The sequence below is a fragment of the Microtus pennsylvanicus genome, chromosome 9 (genome assembly GCF_037038515.1).
Source record: "Microtus pennsylvanicus isolate mMicPen1 chromosome 9, mMicPen1.hap1, whole genome shotgun sequence".
Taxonomy (NCBI): domain Eukaryota; kingdom Metazoa; phylum Chordata; class Mammalia; order Rodentia; family Cricetidae; genus Microtus; species Microtus pennsylvanicus.
In genome coordinates this window covers 98,305,683-98,322,400 of record NC_134587.1, presented here as the reverse complement: position 1 = coordinate 98,322,400, position 16,718 = coordinate 98,305,683, and the positions used below count along the sequence as shown (strand labels likewise).

Here is a 16,718-nt window from a genome sequence, read left to right as displayed (position 1 = left end):
CATCTATGAACACCTGAATTTTGACAAGGAAGCCAAAATTACACAATGGAAAAAAATAAAGCATCTTCAACAAATGGTGCTGGCTTGACTGGATGTTCATGAGTAGAAGAATGAAAATAGATTCATATATATCGTCCTGCACAAAATTCAAGTGCAATTGGATCAAAGACCTCAACATAAATACAGATAAACTGAACCTAATAGACGAGAAAGTGGGAGGTAACCCCAACTGCATGTGATGGGGGATTCCCCTTTGTATGTTGCGAATATGTTTTATTATCATTGGTTAAAAAAGTAGCTGATTTGGGCCTATGAGGATAGAATATAGTCAGGCAGGAAATCAGAACAGAGAGAAACAGGCAAAGTGAAAGAGATGCCATGTAGATGCCGAAGGAGAAAGACAACAAAACAGAACCTTACCCAGTAAGCCACAACCTTGTGGCAATACACAGATTAACAGAAATGGGTTAATTGAAGAAGTGAAAGTTAGGTAACAAGAAGCCTGAGCTAACAGGCCAAGCAGTGTTGCAATTAATATAGTTTCTGTGTGATTATTCAGGCCTGGACAGCTGGGAAATAAACGAGCGGTTTCCATCTACATGTATGAACACAGGAGACAACTTCCTGAATATAACACAAGCAGCACAGACACTGAGATCCACAATTAATCAATGGGATCTCCTGAAACTGAGAAGCTTCTGTAAGGCAAAGGACCCTGTCAATAAGACAAAAGGGCACATTACAGAATGGGAAAAGATCTTCACCAACCCCACACCTGACAGAGGGCTGATCTCCAAAATATAAAAAGAAGTCAAGAAACTAGATATCAAAATACTAAATAATCCAATTAAAAATGAGGTACAAATCTAAACAGAGATCTCAACAGAAGAACCTCAAATGATTGAGATATACTTACTTAAAGAATTGCTCAATATCCTTTAGCTATCAGGGAAATGTAAATCAAAATAACTCTTAGATACCATCTTACACCTGTAAGAATGGTTAAAATAAAAAACACTAACAGCATATGTTGGAGAGGATGTGAATTTAGGGGAACATTCTTCCTTGCTAGTGGGATGCAAACTTGTATAGCCACTTTGGAAGTCAGTATACCAATTTCTCAGAAAATTGGGAATCAATCTACCTCAAGACTTAGCAATATCAAGCTATGTTCGTAGCAGTGTTATTTGTAATAGTGAGAACCTGGAAACAACCTAAATGCCTCTAAACTGAAGAATGGATAAAGAAAATGTGATATATTTATGCAAAGGAGTATTACTCAGCTGTTAAAAAAGAAAACAATGACCTCATGAAATCTGCAGGCAAATGGATGGAACTAGAAAAAAACATCATCCCAAGTGAGTATGTACTTGGATGTACAAACATGGTACGTACTCACTCATAAGTGGATTCTAGATGTAAAGCAAAGGAGAACCAGGCTACAATCCACAGCCTCAGAGAAGCTAGGGAACTGGGAAGACCTGAAGAAGGATGCATGGACTTTCCTGGGAAGGAGAAATAAATGAGATCTCTTGGATAAACTATAGGTGGGGGTAATGGGAGAGGTATGTAAGGGGTTGGGGGAATGGAAACATGAGGGATTTGGTTGGTTGATTTGGGGGGAAGCACGGAGAGCAGCAGCAATGGAAGAGATATCTTGATATAGGGAGCCATTATGGGGTTAGGGAGAAACCTGGTGCCAGGGAAACCTCCCAGGAATCCACAAGGATGACCCCAGATAAGACTCCTAGCAATAGTGGAGAACGTATGTGAACTAGCTGTCTCTTATAATCAAAGTGGTGATTACCTTAACTGTCATCAGAGAGCCTTCATCCAGTAATGAAAAGATGCAGATGCAGAGATCCACAGCCAAGCACTGGGCTGAGCATGAGGAGTCCAGTCGAAGAGAGGAAACAGGAATTGGAGGAGTGGATCAAGATCATGATGGGAAAACCCACAAAAACTAGGTGGCCTAAGCTAGTGGGAGCTCACAGACTCTGGACCACACGGACTCATGGACTCTGGGACTGACTAGACCACTACACGTGGGTGACAGTTGTGTAGCTTGGTCTGTTTGTGGAGCCTCCTAGCAGTGGGATCAGGACCTTTCCCTGACACATGAGCTGGTATTTTTGGAACCTATTCCCCATGCTGGGACAAGTCACCCAGCCTTGAGGCAGGTGGGGAGAGCTTGTTCCTGACTCAACTTGATATGCTAGGTTTTGTTGACTCCCATGGGAGTCCTGTCCCTTTCTGAATGAAGGAGGAGTGGATGGGGGAAGACAAGGGGTGGCAAAGGGAACTGGAAGAGAGGAAGGAGGGGGAACTGTGGTTGGTATGTAATATAAATGAAAAAAAATAATAAAAATAATATATATAATATGAAGAACAGCCTAATGTATTCTTAGGCTTTTTCATGTTCTCTTCATAAATTTTCAAATCCAGCAGAAGGAATGTATGGCTGGAAATCCATTTGATGTCAGACATGGGTGCACCACAGTGGTCTGGCATTTGGGCTTGACCTTGGAGGAGCAGAAGGAACACTTGCCCATGCAACATCCTGGCTTACTTCCAAATCTCAGCAACCTGGTTACTTAGCACTGAGCGAGCGGAGACTAATGTCAGGCAGTACCTGCTTCCTCGCATCTGTCTTCTGCATCCCTGTCCAACCTCCCTGTCTTCAGCACTGACTTCCTGTCCTCTCCTCCAGATCCACATTCTTCGTGCCCACAAGGTCTAGTTCAATCCAGTTTCCTTCGTCCCCTGTTAAGAGCCACCACCCTGCCTTCTTCGGAGTTCTTAAAGCTACAGCAATTCATTTTACAATGGCAAGAGGAGGGAGTGGCGGAAAGTTGGGATGAATTTATTTCACATGCTGTTTATTTTTCCTATTTACATATTCTTGAGTTATTCCTTTCCTTTCTAGCCCAGGAGGACATCTCTTCCCCATCCTGCACACAGGGGAGCCACATTCTCCTCCCACTTAAAGACTTTATATCTTACTCGCCCTCTCTTCTGCATAATCTAATTCTCCCCCTACTGTGTCTTTTCTTCGACATATGAACATATTCCAGTAACTCCTGCCTGTAAGCAGACTGCCAACAAACTGTCCTTTGCGGCATCTTATCCCTTTCCAGATAGATACTGACAATGTTCCTGCTGGTAACTTGGCAAAACTTCCCGAACCACCACCTAATATTTGCTACAGATTCCATAGGTGGCAAACTTTTCCAATTCATTTCAACTCTTGACCCCCTGCCTCCAGGTGTCTCTTGTTACAATCACCAACCATTGCTAAAGGCAGTGGCTTGCTCCTGGACCTCATCTGACTTCTCAGCAGAGTGGACACTGCTGACAAGTCTCTCCTTCCCGAAGTGACTCCCTTCTCCTCAGGTGATGGTTAGTTTGAACTGTCAAATTGATGCAATATATTGTCCAGCAGACTGTGGGTAAGAAGACAGGTCTGTGGGGTATTGTCTTGATTATGCTAATAGATGTGGCAAGACCTAGCCCACCATGGATGGTACTATTCCCTAGGCAGGGGCTCTTAGACTGCCTATGTGTAAAGAGCAAATTAAACAATAAAAAGCTTGCAAACATTAATTTCTCTCTGCTTTTGACTATGATATCATGTGCCGAGCTGCTTCAAGTTCTGGCTACCTTGACTTTCTGAAATAATGGGATGAAACCTGGAATTTTGAGCTAAAGCAAACTCCTTCCCCTCTAAGTCACATTTGTCCCCGTCACCTCGCTGATGATGTCCAGTGGTCTTGCATTTCCCTTGGTTCCTCTGTCCTTTGGGTCTTCCCCACCCAGGATCTTTGTTCCCTCTCCCTGGATCTTTCACCAGTTTTTTCTGCTCTTCTCTTCTGGCTTTAGGTCAAATGTCACCTCTCCAGAGTGGGTTTCCACCCAGCCATCCTATCAGTTATTCTTATTTCCTTCATAGTCTTGCTAAGGCTTGGAGATCTGAGGACTTTCTTGGGTCCTTCTTATTCCCCTTCTCCTTATTCCCCTTCTCCCCTCATTCTTTTTGTTCTTGTTCTTCCTTCTTCCTGTCTTCTTTTCTTCTTTCCTTCCATCCTCTCCCTCCCTGCCTCCTTCCCCCTTCCCCCTCTCTCTCCCTTTCTTCTCCTCCCCCTTCTTGAGTGTGAGCTTCAGAACAGCTATGTATTCATTAATGTGAGCTTCAGGTTGGGACCAGTACCTGTTTCATAGCAGTTATTAAACATACAAGTGAGGACGGCCAACAAAAGTACTTTGTCCTGAAAATCTGTGAAAGCAGAGCTAGGCAGAAATCATAGCAGCCCCAGGGGAGAAGAGGCAGATTGCTTGGGTTTGAATCTTTGACTCACAGGTGAGCATGGCAGCACATACACGCGCGCGCGAACACACACACACACACAATTATTATTTAATCTCTTAAAATTGTTTCCTCCACTATCCACCCATAATTTTACTATTCTGTTGTTAATGTTGCTATCACTATTGATGTGCTTGTGCACACCCTTGACAGCACACACGCCGTAGCACGTGTGTGGAGGTTGGGGGAAAACTCTTGGGTTTCCCTTCTCTTCTGCTATATGGGATCCAAAATCATATTGTCAGGCTTGGCAGCAAGTGGACCTACCTACCTACTCTGCTGTTCTGTGGGCCCAATCAGTGGAATATAGACAATTTCCAGCTAATAGGTTTTGAAATATTCATAGAAAGATTTTGCTGATATTAAAAACGCCACAACTTCTCTACTTCTGGTAGCCCTCTAGCAGCTCCTTATTCGTGTGGAGCTAGCAAGGCCCACATCTAATCAGTGCTGGAATTAGTGAAGGCAAACATTTCTTCCCGGGATTCTCAGTGAGACGAAGAACGTGTCTGTGCTTGGCTCCGATTTCATGCCATTGTTCTCAGGGATAAATATATACTGAAAACTTCACTTGAAACTTTAATATTTATCCTCATTTAACAAGTCAATGTTAAGCCAGTTTCTGTAGTAGTTTATGCTATTAGGAAGATGAATCTTACTGGCTGTTTTCCTTGTTTTACCCAGCTCCTTTATCCTCCTTCAATCTGCCTAAGGTCACACACTATCTAGACGCACAAAAATTGGTGACCAGAGAGTATAGTGAGTATCCTGGGAAAATTGCACATAGGAAAAAAAATTCAATTTATTTCTAGCAAGGCTCCAAGCAAACGAGGTATTGCATTTTAAAGAGTTTGGAACGAACAGAGACCAGAACCCGCAAGCAGATTTCTTTCAGTTCCCTTGTTGTGCTCTAAAATGCCACCAGAAGTTCACTATAGCGCCCGCTCGTTAGTGACACTTGCTAATAACTCATTATGAAAGAAGAATTCTCTTTGTCATCAATTTTTCACCGATGAAGCACTTTTAAATATTTACCAGTATGGTGGCGTGGCTAAGAGGGGGCACTTTAAATTGGAGGAACCCTCTCAACTTTTCTGCGTCTGTTTCTCATTTGTAAAATGGAAAATCGAAGAAATACCTCCAAGGACTGAGAGTGAAGCTTAAAGAAATTTATCTGCATGCCTGTGTGTGAGTGTGTGTGCACCCGTGTGTGTGCGCGTGTGTGCGCGTGTGTGCCTGCGCGTGTGTGTGAGTGTGTGCGCACCCGTGTGTGTGCGTGTGTGCCTGTGTGTGCATGTGTGCATGTGTGTGTGTGCGTGTTTACAAGAGAGGTCATAGGCATCAGCCACACACTGTTTGCTTTCCTTAAGAGGACAAGGTTGCCAGAGGTCCCTGCAAACACTCATGCAAAGTGGAAAGTCCTTTCAAAAGCAAAGGCACCAGGTTGTAGTCAGCCTTACTGTTGGCTTTTAAAGCTTTTGCTGGTCCTTGAAGGAGCTCTAGACAAGAGTTCAGACCTTGTTTCCTTTAGCTTTAGCAATGAAGACGGATAATGTAATTAGACAAAATAGCTGAAAACTGAAGATCAACATAGGAGAGGCCTCAAGTATTTCCATGCTTGTTTGAAACTGTAGCTATTATTTTAAGAAGCAACTGATTTATGGGATAGCCATGAAATCGTGGATTTAAAGGCAATCTGAGAAGTGTGGTGCTTAAAGCACTTCCAATTATTTAGAACTATTGGTACTGATCCAAAAATATTATTTAAACTATGATATTTTGGTAATCAAGTTTTCCAATTTCACAAGGCTTGGTTTTATTTAAAAAAATGATTAATGACTGGACAATAGAATTATTCCACTCTCTCAAACTGCTCTTACAGCATCAGTTTTTGAAATCATCCGTACCAACTCATTCATGTTCTTACTTAAATACTGGAAATAAGGAGTCTTAACAACAACAACAACAACAACAAAAAAGCACAGTGCTCAAATTTAGTAAAAATGAAAACATTTCAAAAAACTCAACACTTGCAATTCCCATGAGTAAATAACTCCCTAAACTATACAGTGTTTCAATTACATTTTCATTCTTCATTCACTTGAGGAGAGAAGAACTAAATTGGGGGCTTTATATCGTAAATAAATTCACGGTAAATGTGTCAGAGATAAAAAGGAACCACCTGATGCCTGCCTAGGTGTCAGAACCAGTCAAGTGAGAATGAAACGTAATTCAAGAGTTGTTCAGGAGAAACGAGGTTGGGTTTGACCCACACCACCACAGCACTGTTTGCCCTGGGAAATTACACCCACGGGACTGCAGGGATGTTTGGAAGACAGCCAGAGGGACCACTCCCACTTCACCCCGCCACACACCACTTGCCTTCAATGAACACCTCGGCGGATGTGGTGTCTGAGCCGCTGGGGTTTGTAGCCAGACACGAGTAGCGACCTGTGTCGTCCTCAAAGGCCTCAGCAATGACCAAGGTGTGTAGCTCCGCACCGTCGCCCTGGATCTGAATGTCAGGACTGTTGAACAGCTCCTTCCCTTCACAGAACCATCTGCAGGGCAAACAGATGACAGCAGGATGGGTGAGGCACAGAATAAGGCAGAGGCTGCGTGCTAACGAAGCAAGGCTCTCATGCTATGCCGGAAGATGTTTGCTCGGTAAACCTAGACCGTGAAATTAATGACTAGACACACCTGCCCCACGAAGATGTTCTTTGTCAAGCATCTTGCACAGTATAGTAGCCTTAAAATAAGTGACCTTGTTGAACTTGTAAAGACTGTTTTGATTATAATCTTAAGAACTAAAACCCGAAGTGTCTTATAGCATGTTTTATAATATAGGACTTCCATGATCATTACAATCTTACCTATTACTCTTATCTAAGGAAGAACATAAAAGGAATATAAACTTTATGTTCAAACTATCTGCAGTGCTCAGGAAATACGGTCATTAAAGCAATGTGAATTGACCAGCAAGACTTCTGAGCACTAAGCAGCCCAGGATCGAATGCCTTCACATTCCTGATTTTCACAGCAGTTTCAAGCTGGCTTTTTTGCTCTCCACAATGGAGAGAAAAAGAGAAGTGAGCTGTAATTCATTCTTGCCAGTTGGTACTTCCGTTCTAGGCCAAGATGGTGTGGCATGAGGCTGCGGCTGATTGCGCAGGCTCCTTCCCGTGGTCTTTCTTCTATTTTCCTACCTCCTCAAACTCAGTAGCTACTGGCTGCTTTTACATAAAACAAAACAGACAAAGCAACAAACACCTTTCCCTCAAACCTGCTAGTGTGACGCATTTTTAAAGAACCATGGAAACATGCGTGTTTAAACTAAGACGCCCGGAGATTCTGGAAGTATGTTTTCAGTTCAGCTCTTAATAACACTAAGAAATCTGCTCTGAGTCTGATTGTCTATAAAATTGTGAAAATATGACAACACGGGGGACTATTTTTTTTTTAAATCTGGAGTTATGGGATGTAGGTCCATATTTAATTTGAAAACCAAGTTAGTGAAGCAAAGGTCTTGTGAACACTCAGAGCACCAACGCAGAGGCCATACTCAAAGCCACACACTGATACTTACAGAACAGTCATGGCTGTGGGAATTAAAAAACAGAACAGAATGAGCCGACTACCATTTTATGTAGTGAGGCTCATATCATTTGGGGGCAGTCTTTCTTAATTCTGGGGCATTGTGTGATTGTTCCTGTTTGCATGAAGTCTTAGAGATTCATCCAGATTAAAGCCATGTCATACCCCTTCCTTCTCTCTTTTTTACAGCCGTGGTCCAGCTTGCTACCTACAAGCACTAAGTGTGGTGTTGGCTCTCATTGATCACGCTTGTTCTATTTCTGATCAATGGTGAATTCCGTGTCTGTCATCAGACTAATAATTCTCCTGAATTTCTTCCACTGGTCACTCCTTGAACTTTTGATCTGTTCAAAACTTTTGATCTGCTTCACTAACTTGGTTTTCAAATTAAATATGGATCTACATATTTTTTTGATCTGTTATTGATGGCTTCCTAGTGACTTTCCCCTTAGTTTTATTTTCTATTGTTTTGTTTTATGATAAACTTCTGTTTCTGTCCAATATTCCAGGGGCTCACTGCTACATAGCCCTCAAGGGTTACTCTCTGACCATTTTAACCCACACCTTCCTTTCTTTGGAATTCTTTTCTGGTCTTCTGCATTAATCCTTGTGACAAACAACCCCAGAGGCTTGCTCAACATACAAAGCCTCTACTGAACATACAACTATTGAGAGTTGTTTATGAGAAAAGTATGGAATCATGTTTGATAAACTCTGAAACTAATTGTGGAGTTTGACTATCTGTTCTGGCATTAATTGGTTTTGGCTTCCAGGAAAAAGAAATAAACCCAGCATTAAGGGAAAAGCAAAAATGGGAAGGTAGGGGAGCTTTAAGAAGACAATGATGATGTCCATGGGATGGATGTGTTTCGATAAGAGGCCTTTGACAGCTACACGTGTGTGCGTGCAGAATCTCTCCCTCTAACTCTGCACATGGAGGGCCTGTAAGCCTGTTTTAGCATGGCTGCTGGCAAATCTTACCTTTCACACTTTAGGGTTGGCTGAAAGGGAAAATCAGAAGATACTGAAAATGACAATAACCTAAAACTTTGTAGTCAAGATATTTTTTCTTTTAATTTTTCATCCAATCACACATTTCCTTGTGGCTGCGTTTGTTGTATGACAGTGGAGTCAGGAAGGAGTTGCACTTGACTATCCAGTGCTGAAACTCACGTTCTTTACTTTCTAGGAAATGTCCATTGGTGCCTAATTATAGTTTCTCATATTGTAGACCTGGGGACATTTGCTGCAGCGCTACCTGGGAGTTTGTTAGACACACAGAATCATGACCCTCTTCCTAAGTCTACTCTATCATTGGGGTCCCTGAGTGTTTCCATGTGAATGTACCGTTAAGTCTGAATCTAAGATGCCCTAGTTGTGCTAACTTGTCCTGATTCTCCATCCTAAAGCCACTGTACTTCATGTCTCAGGTCTCTGTCAAGTAGGCGCATTCACAGTTCTGCTCTTCCCATCGGTCCTTCAAACCTTTGAATATCATTGACTTATTTGACAACTGATCACTACAACTTTTGAAAAGATTCTTTTATTTTATACGTATGAGTGTTTAGCCTGCATGTATGTATGTATGTGTACCACATGCATGCTTGGTGCATATGGTGGCCAGAAGAGGGTGTCAGATCCCCTGGAACTGGAGTCATGAATGGTTGTAAGCCACCATGCACAGTGGGGAATTGTCCTCTGGAAGAGCAACAAATGCTCCAAACCGCAGAGACATCTCTACAGCCGCACTTACTCCTATGTTTTTATATCTTCTGTACTATTTTCTTCTATCAATATCCAAAGTTTAATGTATTATATCTCATTTTTCTACCTAGAAAATGGAATACTTTTTATTAATATGAAATAATGGGTTTTATTGGATAATTTCATACTACATTGTAATTTCATAATATGTATAATGTATACTTTCAGAATATATTAAAATATTTTTTGACCATATGCCCTCTTTGCTCCCTTTCTCTGATGATTATTCTTTTTTAGATGAAGTCTCAAATAAATAAATGAATAAATAAATAAATTAATTAATAGCTCAGGCTGGCCTGGAACTTAGAGTGATCCTCCTGCTTCAGCCTCCTGAGTGTGCCAGGATAACAGGACTAAGTTACTATGCCTGGATTAATTTCTTTTTCCTTCTAATTCTTATCCATCTTTCTTACATAACTCCTTCTTGACTGCAAAATTAAATGAAATCAGAACAATTTCTTTTTGATCCACAGTGTTCAGCACAGTCATGGGTCACACATTACTCTATACTCACTCAGCCTTCGAGATTTGTTTGCTATCCACGTTTCTTGTCAAATGCTCTGAGAAGTCCTGCAGAAAAATCCTCTATAATGTTGTCTGATCTAGCATTTCCTAAATTTAACAAACCTTGGGATTCACATCAATACCTATTAAAATCCCATGCACGTACTGTAGGGTGGTTTTCTAGAATATTAAGTTCCAGAGAACTTGTATTTTTAAAAGACTAATTATAAGGTAATAATGATAAGTGTAAGTAAGACTAAAAGAAAAAGTCTGCCAAGCACAATGCACAATACCTGAAATATACCTTAAAAAGAATATTGTTCATATATCAAAGATGTCAAAGCCAGATAGGTGTGTCTTTGCCACAGAATGGACTTAATCCCTTGTGTTCATCAAGACTATTGTACTTAGTATTTAATATTAAAGGCATGTGATATACACACAAACACAGACATGTGCACACACACACACACACACACACATACTATTTTTTAGGAGGTGAGATCTTTGAGACAGGCTCTTTTGTAGTCCAGGCTGGCCTCAACTTACTCTCTCAATTCAGTCCCTTCCAAGGCTGGCCCTGAACTCCTGATCTTCCCCTTTCTGCTTCCCAAGTGCTGATGCCACAGGCATGTGCCCTCCCTTACACTCATTTTAAAATTAGTTATTCCTGTGTTTTCTTATCATATTAAGTGCAAGTTTCTTCTGGGTTTATGACTTGGTCTTTTAAGCATATTCACTGGGCTTCAGCAGCAGAATGTTTGGTGTGCGGAGTGTATTATACACAGCTTCTATTTTCTGTGCTTCTGTTGCTATGGCATCTGGAGTCTTATGGTTATGGAGAGACTGTCCTTCCTAGGGTCAGCCAGTACCTAGAGATCTGAAACTGGCCTGCAAGCTTGCCTTTAATATGCAAATGAGCCAACCAAGAGCACCTGTTCCAGTTACCTTTCCATGGGGCTTACACTGAAAAGTAGGGAAGGAGCCTGTTCCTAGGAACCCACTAACTCATCCTGCCGCTGATTTCCATCCTTTCTATAGAAACTGTCACAGTGGCTTCTACCCACAGATTCTCTGTCCTCTTTTGGCCTTGGAGTTGACTTGGTTCTTCTTCCTGTGGCATGGTGTTGTGTTCTCCTTTTGTGAACTATAAGTATAAATGATCTCCCCCTCTCCCTTCTCACTTCTTTCCTATAGGGTCTCACTATACTGCCCTGGCTGGCCTTTAACTAGGAAATCTCCTACTTCAGCCTCCCTAGTAATAAACTACTTTCTAACCGCTATAAGTTCCTGGCAGGTTGACCTCACAATAGCTGACATTTCAAAACTTAGGCCATTGCTGGTGCATTAATAAAGCAACAAGTGTATAAAAGATGAAAGGCCTGAGTGGATAGTTTAAATCATACCAGTGTCCTAGATTTTGCTTTAGAATGTTTATGTCGAGAAGTTCATGCACTCTGACCAAGTCAAGCTGAAGTGTACTTTACAAGCATAAACTTAAAACAGTGTAGTTAGTGCATGCGTGCGTGCATCGGGAAAGGAGACCAGCCTTGTCCAGGCTTCATGTAGCTTGTAGCAGACGTAAATGACCTTCTTTGCTGAGCTAAAAGAACCTTTGATTTTTGACGTCCTGACAACCCACATTAGATGGGATGTGTGCTATAGCCATGTTTGTTTAGTTAAGTTTGCACAAAGTCATAATTCTAACAGCTTCCTGGCAAGGACTCAGCACACTGAGTATGTAGAGAGGAGGTGAAAGCCGGGTCTGTTGACCAAATGCTGACCTCCTAAGTTTTCTCCCACATTAAACTTTCCTTGCTAGAGGAATTTAAGGAAACCAATGCTGGCGTAGTAAACTACCTTGAAAGCTGCTGCAGTGACATTGCCACCCCTCCTCCGCCCGTTCTTTGGCAGACATCACTAATCAATCAGTATGATGTAAGGGATCAGAAGCTTCAGCAAAGCTGTTTGGGCAGACAACAAAGCACATGAAGTCAAAGCTTAGAGTGACACATGCCTGCCATCCTAAGCATGGTCTCATTCTAGAGAGCATGGCCTCCCATTCCTCTGGATCTTCAAAGCCCACTCTGTTTGTGATGAGGTAAGGCCAACGTGGGGGACTGGGTGAGGGGGAGCTGGATGGAAACATGCAGCTAACCGAGAGTCAACTGGGTTAAAATGCTACTTTTTTCTTCTTCCAAACTTGCATTCTAAGAGTTCATTTATCTAGTGAGTAACATACTAGATGGCACATTGGAAAACTAGAGTCTCGGCATTGCCAGCTTCAACCACACTCAGAAGTTCTCTTCAGCCCACAAATCCTTTTCCTGTGTATGTGGTACATGTGTTCATATATGTCCTTGTCCTTGTGCAAATGCGTGCTCATATAGACTAGAGGTTAACATTGGGCATCTTCCCTACAGCTCTCTAGTTTTCGAGGCAGGGTCTCTCACTGAATCTGTAGCATACTGATTGGCTACACTGGTTGGCCAATGAGCTTTGTGGATCTTTCTGTCTCCATGGCTACAGCATGGATCTCACAACTGCATTCTGCTAAGCCATCTTTTCACACAAGTGCACAGATTCAAACTCAGGTCCTCATGGTTGTGCACTAGGCACATTTACCCACTGAACCACCTACTCTGCTTTTGAAATACAGTTTTGTTGCTAGCCCAGGCTGGTCTCAGGCTCCTTGTTTCTGAGGTTACAGATGTCTCCAACATGCCTGGCCACACTGAATATTTTCTTTAAATAAAGAAAAATCATTAAAATATACAAGTAAAATCTTGTAGTTGCAGCAAAGTGGTGATATAGTTGTTTTTAAATGAGAATATTTGAAAGTAATATAGTCAAATTACGGGGAAAGTTAATATATGTCAAATGACTATTACACATTGTGTGCTGTGCATGTAAGACCTCACTGCAGGTAGGAACTCATTGCATATACGAACTTACGCTAGTCTCACAACAACCTTGTGAAGTCATTGTGGTTTTATTTTTAGATACAAGTGACTCTCATTTATCTACAGTAATGAGAAAGAGGATCATGGACAATTAAATATAGCTAAACTCCATTTCCCTTAATGCTCTTATCCCCACCTTTCATCAAGTTTTCAACTCTGAATATAAATGTATTTTAACAAAGTTTCCTGATTTCTAAGCTCTGGCCCAGCTGGTGCACAATAGGGAGCCCAAAGGAACTGGAGAAGCCAACCTTGAAAAATTAGTACATGTGCTAAATCCCCCTGCAAAAGAATGAAGGGGTGCGAATGCAGGAGCTAACCTGGTGAGGGGTTGTCGGACTCCAAGGCCCTGCACAGGATGTGAGAATAACTTTTCATTATCGGAAATAAAGTGTTTAGGGTTAGGTTCTATAGTCATGGTCATTCATTTATTCAGTAGTTTGCCCGCCAGCTCTTTATTTGTTCACCAAGGGGCTTATTTACCTGCGCTTCCATTGAGAAATGCCCAGGAACTGCTGGTATCTACTAACCTGCCTAAAGGCCAATGGAGTGGGAATGTCAGCTAAAGGTGTAAAACAAACAAACAAACAAAACGCAGCATCTAAGAAGTTTGGGTTGTAAGGACATACAGACACCTTCAAAATTCTTTCCAAAAAATGGTTATGGATTCATACTTACAGATGAAAAAACCTTCTTTGGAGAGAGGGCTTTGGTCAAGACCAACTTTCTGAAGAGGGGATAATGGGGACACAATTGACAATGGTCTCTTTTAGTCACAAGGGAACGTTGGAGGAAGAAGAACTGGAGCATTAAAGGTTTATAGGAAGTGTACTCAATATTTTTCTATCTGTGTTGGGTTCTGAGTGAAGTTTTTATGTATATGTTTCCTTTTTTGCTACACAATATCCCTTGGTACCTAGGATCCTCCACACATTCTAACCTATAAATGCAATTATGCCAAACATCTAAGGTTCATATGATGACAACAGCAAGAAATGGTTGGACTGAAATCTAAGAAGATGTTTTACATAGAACAGTTCCCTATTTCATTATTTACTTTCTGCATTGCAAAGTGAGGGTTAGGGGACAACTGGTTTTCTGTAACTCAATACTATCCTTCTGCAGCTCTGGGCTTGTGCTCAGGTAGAGGTCAGAGAGGGTGAGAGGCAGAATCATGTCAGGGGCTGCAGATGCTTCTGAGCAAGTGGCTGTCCCTGAAAACCGCTCGTCTTCCCCATTCTTGGGCGGAGAAGACAATTTAAACATTTACCTCCCTAAATAGTCTTCCTTTTGCTCTGGGCAACTGGCACTGGGGCTCAGAGTGTCATGGTTGGAGCAAATGCTCAGAACATTCAGATGCTCCTAAACAGAGCTTGGAAGATTGACTTTCATGCGGATAAACCAACTGATAAAACGAGAGGAACCAGCAAACACACCAACGAAGCGAAATAGACACTTCCCGGTTGTAACCTCCAATGGTTTCCGCTTTAAACTTGCATACCGCATCACTTGGCTGTGAGTTGATGGGTAATCCCATTCTAATCCTATACCATTTAGCAAGAAATATCGATTTTATGAGCGGCCATTTCTTCTGACCATTTTTATTTTATGGAACCACAACTACACATCTCAGAAATAATTTGTGTGCCACAGTTTAAACACGTGGCTTTTAAGATGAAACAAATTTGATTCATAAAAGGCAAAAAGCTTCACTAGAGAATCTTAACTAAGGCTCTCCAATGCTGCTAAACAAAGTGGTAAGAATCAAAGAAACCAGTTAATGGAAACAAGAAGATGCGTACTAAATAAAACCTTCTGAAAACAGTTGGGAGTGGATGTTTTCATCTAGGCCACTTTCTTTGGGTTTGTGGGAAAGGAAAGTTATTTGGAAAAGATGTCTCTCTGGATAATTTTTTAAAAATTCTCTTTCTTTGTGACTTCATTGGTTCATGAAATAATTTCCCTTCCAAGGCATATCAATGCTAACCTCAGGAAGCACTGAGCTCTCCTTAGCCCCACCTGCTTTGTTGAAGACCATGTCTATAGAAAGTTAAAGCAACCACTTCTCCAACATCATTATAATGAAAATGAAATAAGGGGATGGGAAACCTGAGAAAGATGCAGGAAATCATAACCAGCTCAGCTTATAATTCCCAGGTGGCCCTTTCACCTTCGGGAATGGTAGGGCTCTGTCATGAACTGGAGACCCACAAAACCAAAAGTCAAGTTAGGCCCTGCACAGGCTTTGTTTATGCCTGAACTCGCTGTTAGGCCATTGCCACATGTAAGCTCTGCGTTTTGTACAACCTCAGTTAAACACCAATTAATTTTTATAGAGTAATTTTTGTCTTGTCACCAAAGATTTCTTAATTTTTCACATGTGCTCATATTAACCACAAGATGTACCCTGTTTATTCTACTATGTAGATTTATGGGCTGACCGGACTGAAATGAGTTCTTGTTTAAATTTACTGTGGCTATAATTTCATGATTGCTTAGCTTGAAGGCCAATAGCTAAATCTATGTGGTCAACAGATGTACTTTAACCTGACTGTCCAAAAGGGACCAATAAACAAACTGGCCTTTTGAAATTCAAGGCCCAGGAAAATCAGATAAGATAGATTATGAACCTCAAAAGTCGTAACTGGCAATTCTTTTCCTCAACATTCACTTTATCTCCTTAGGGGGAAAAATAAAAAACAAAACAAACAAACAAACAACAACAACAACAAGAGGACAATAGGATTGGAGCAACTAAGATAAGATGAAACTTGGAGAAGGATTTTATTTTGTTTTGCCCATGAATGATGGTTTTGTGGCTGCAGATTATGAACACAGAGTTATTTCATTGCTGTCCTTACAAAACAACTATAAAAATACTCAGGTTAAATCTACACCAAATATTTATGCTGCCAGAAGCTGTTAAAAATCTTAGATTGCTCTTAATATTTTCCACAGCAGTGGCGCGGTAGATAGGCCCTGGTGTGGGTGTTTGCGGCCTTAGTTCTCTTACCGTGTCTGTGCTGTGGAGCCACTCAGGCTACCGTGATCCTGCGGGTCTCCAGGTTGGGGGTTGACTTTAACACCTTGTGAATCCTGAGCAATGAATTTGACTAGTGCGTCCTCCACTGGGCCCCAAGAAACTGGTTTTGCTACAGGATAACAGACGATGCTGGAAAGTCCTCTGGCCAGTGAGATTTACGAAACACTGGATTCAACAAAAACTACACATCTATTTCTACTCGGGGACTTTCTAGAGCTGGAACGGTGCCATGTGCAATCTCTCTAGGAGGGAAAGATGCAGGTGTCATTCTCAATCATCTTTGACTGAGGAACATGTGTTTTGAGAATTACGTTGAAGGACCAGGACAGTGTGAGACACATTTTGGCAAAAAAACTGAGCAATCGCTACGATCCCCTCTTACACTGTGATAATGGTAATTAGTACTTTAAATATACTGGCATACGTTTGAAATGTAAGGGTGTGCGGCAGAGGATGGGTAAGGCTCTCAACCCCCATGTCATTC

At 41.6% G+C, this 16,718-nt stretch overlaps 1 protein-coding gene across 3 annotated transcripts in view; it reads right to left on the bottom strand.

The window, feature by feature from the left end:
• Window positions 1–16,718, bottom strand: part of Palld (palladin, cytoskeletal associated protein) — a 386,115-nt gene that overhangs the window by 213,460 nt on the left and 155,937 nt on the right. For all 3 annotated transcript variants that reach the window (XM_075986846.1, XM_075986847.1, XM_075986848.1), the window contains exon 3: window positions 6,746–6,924. In XM_075986846.1, the coding sequence (XP_075842961.1) occupies window positions 6,746–6,924 (179 nt within the window). The remainder of the gene's footprint in view (window positions 1–6,745; window positions 6,925–16,718) is intronic.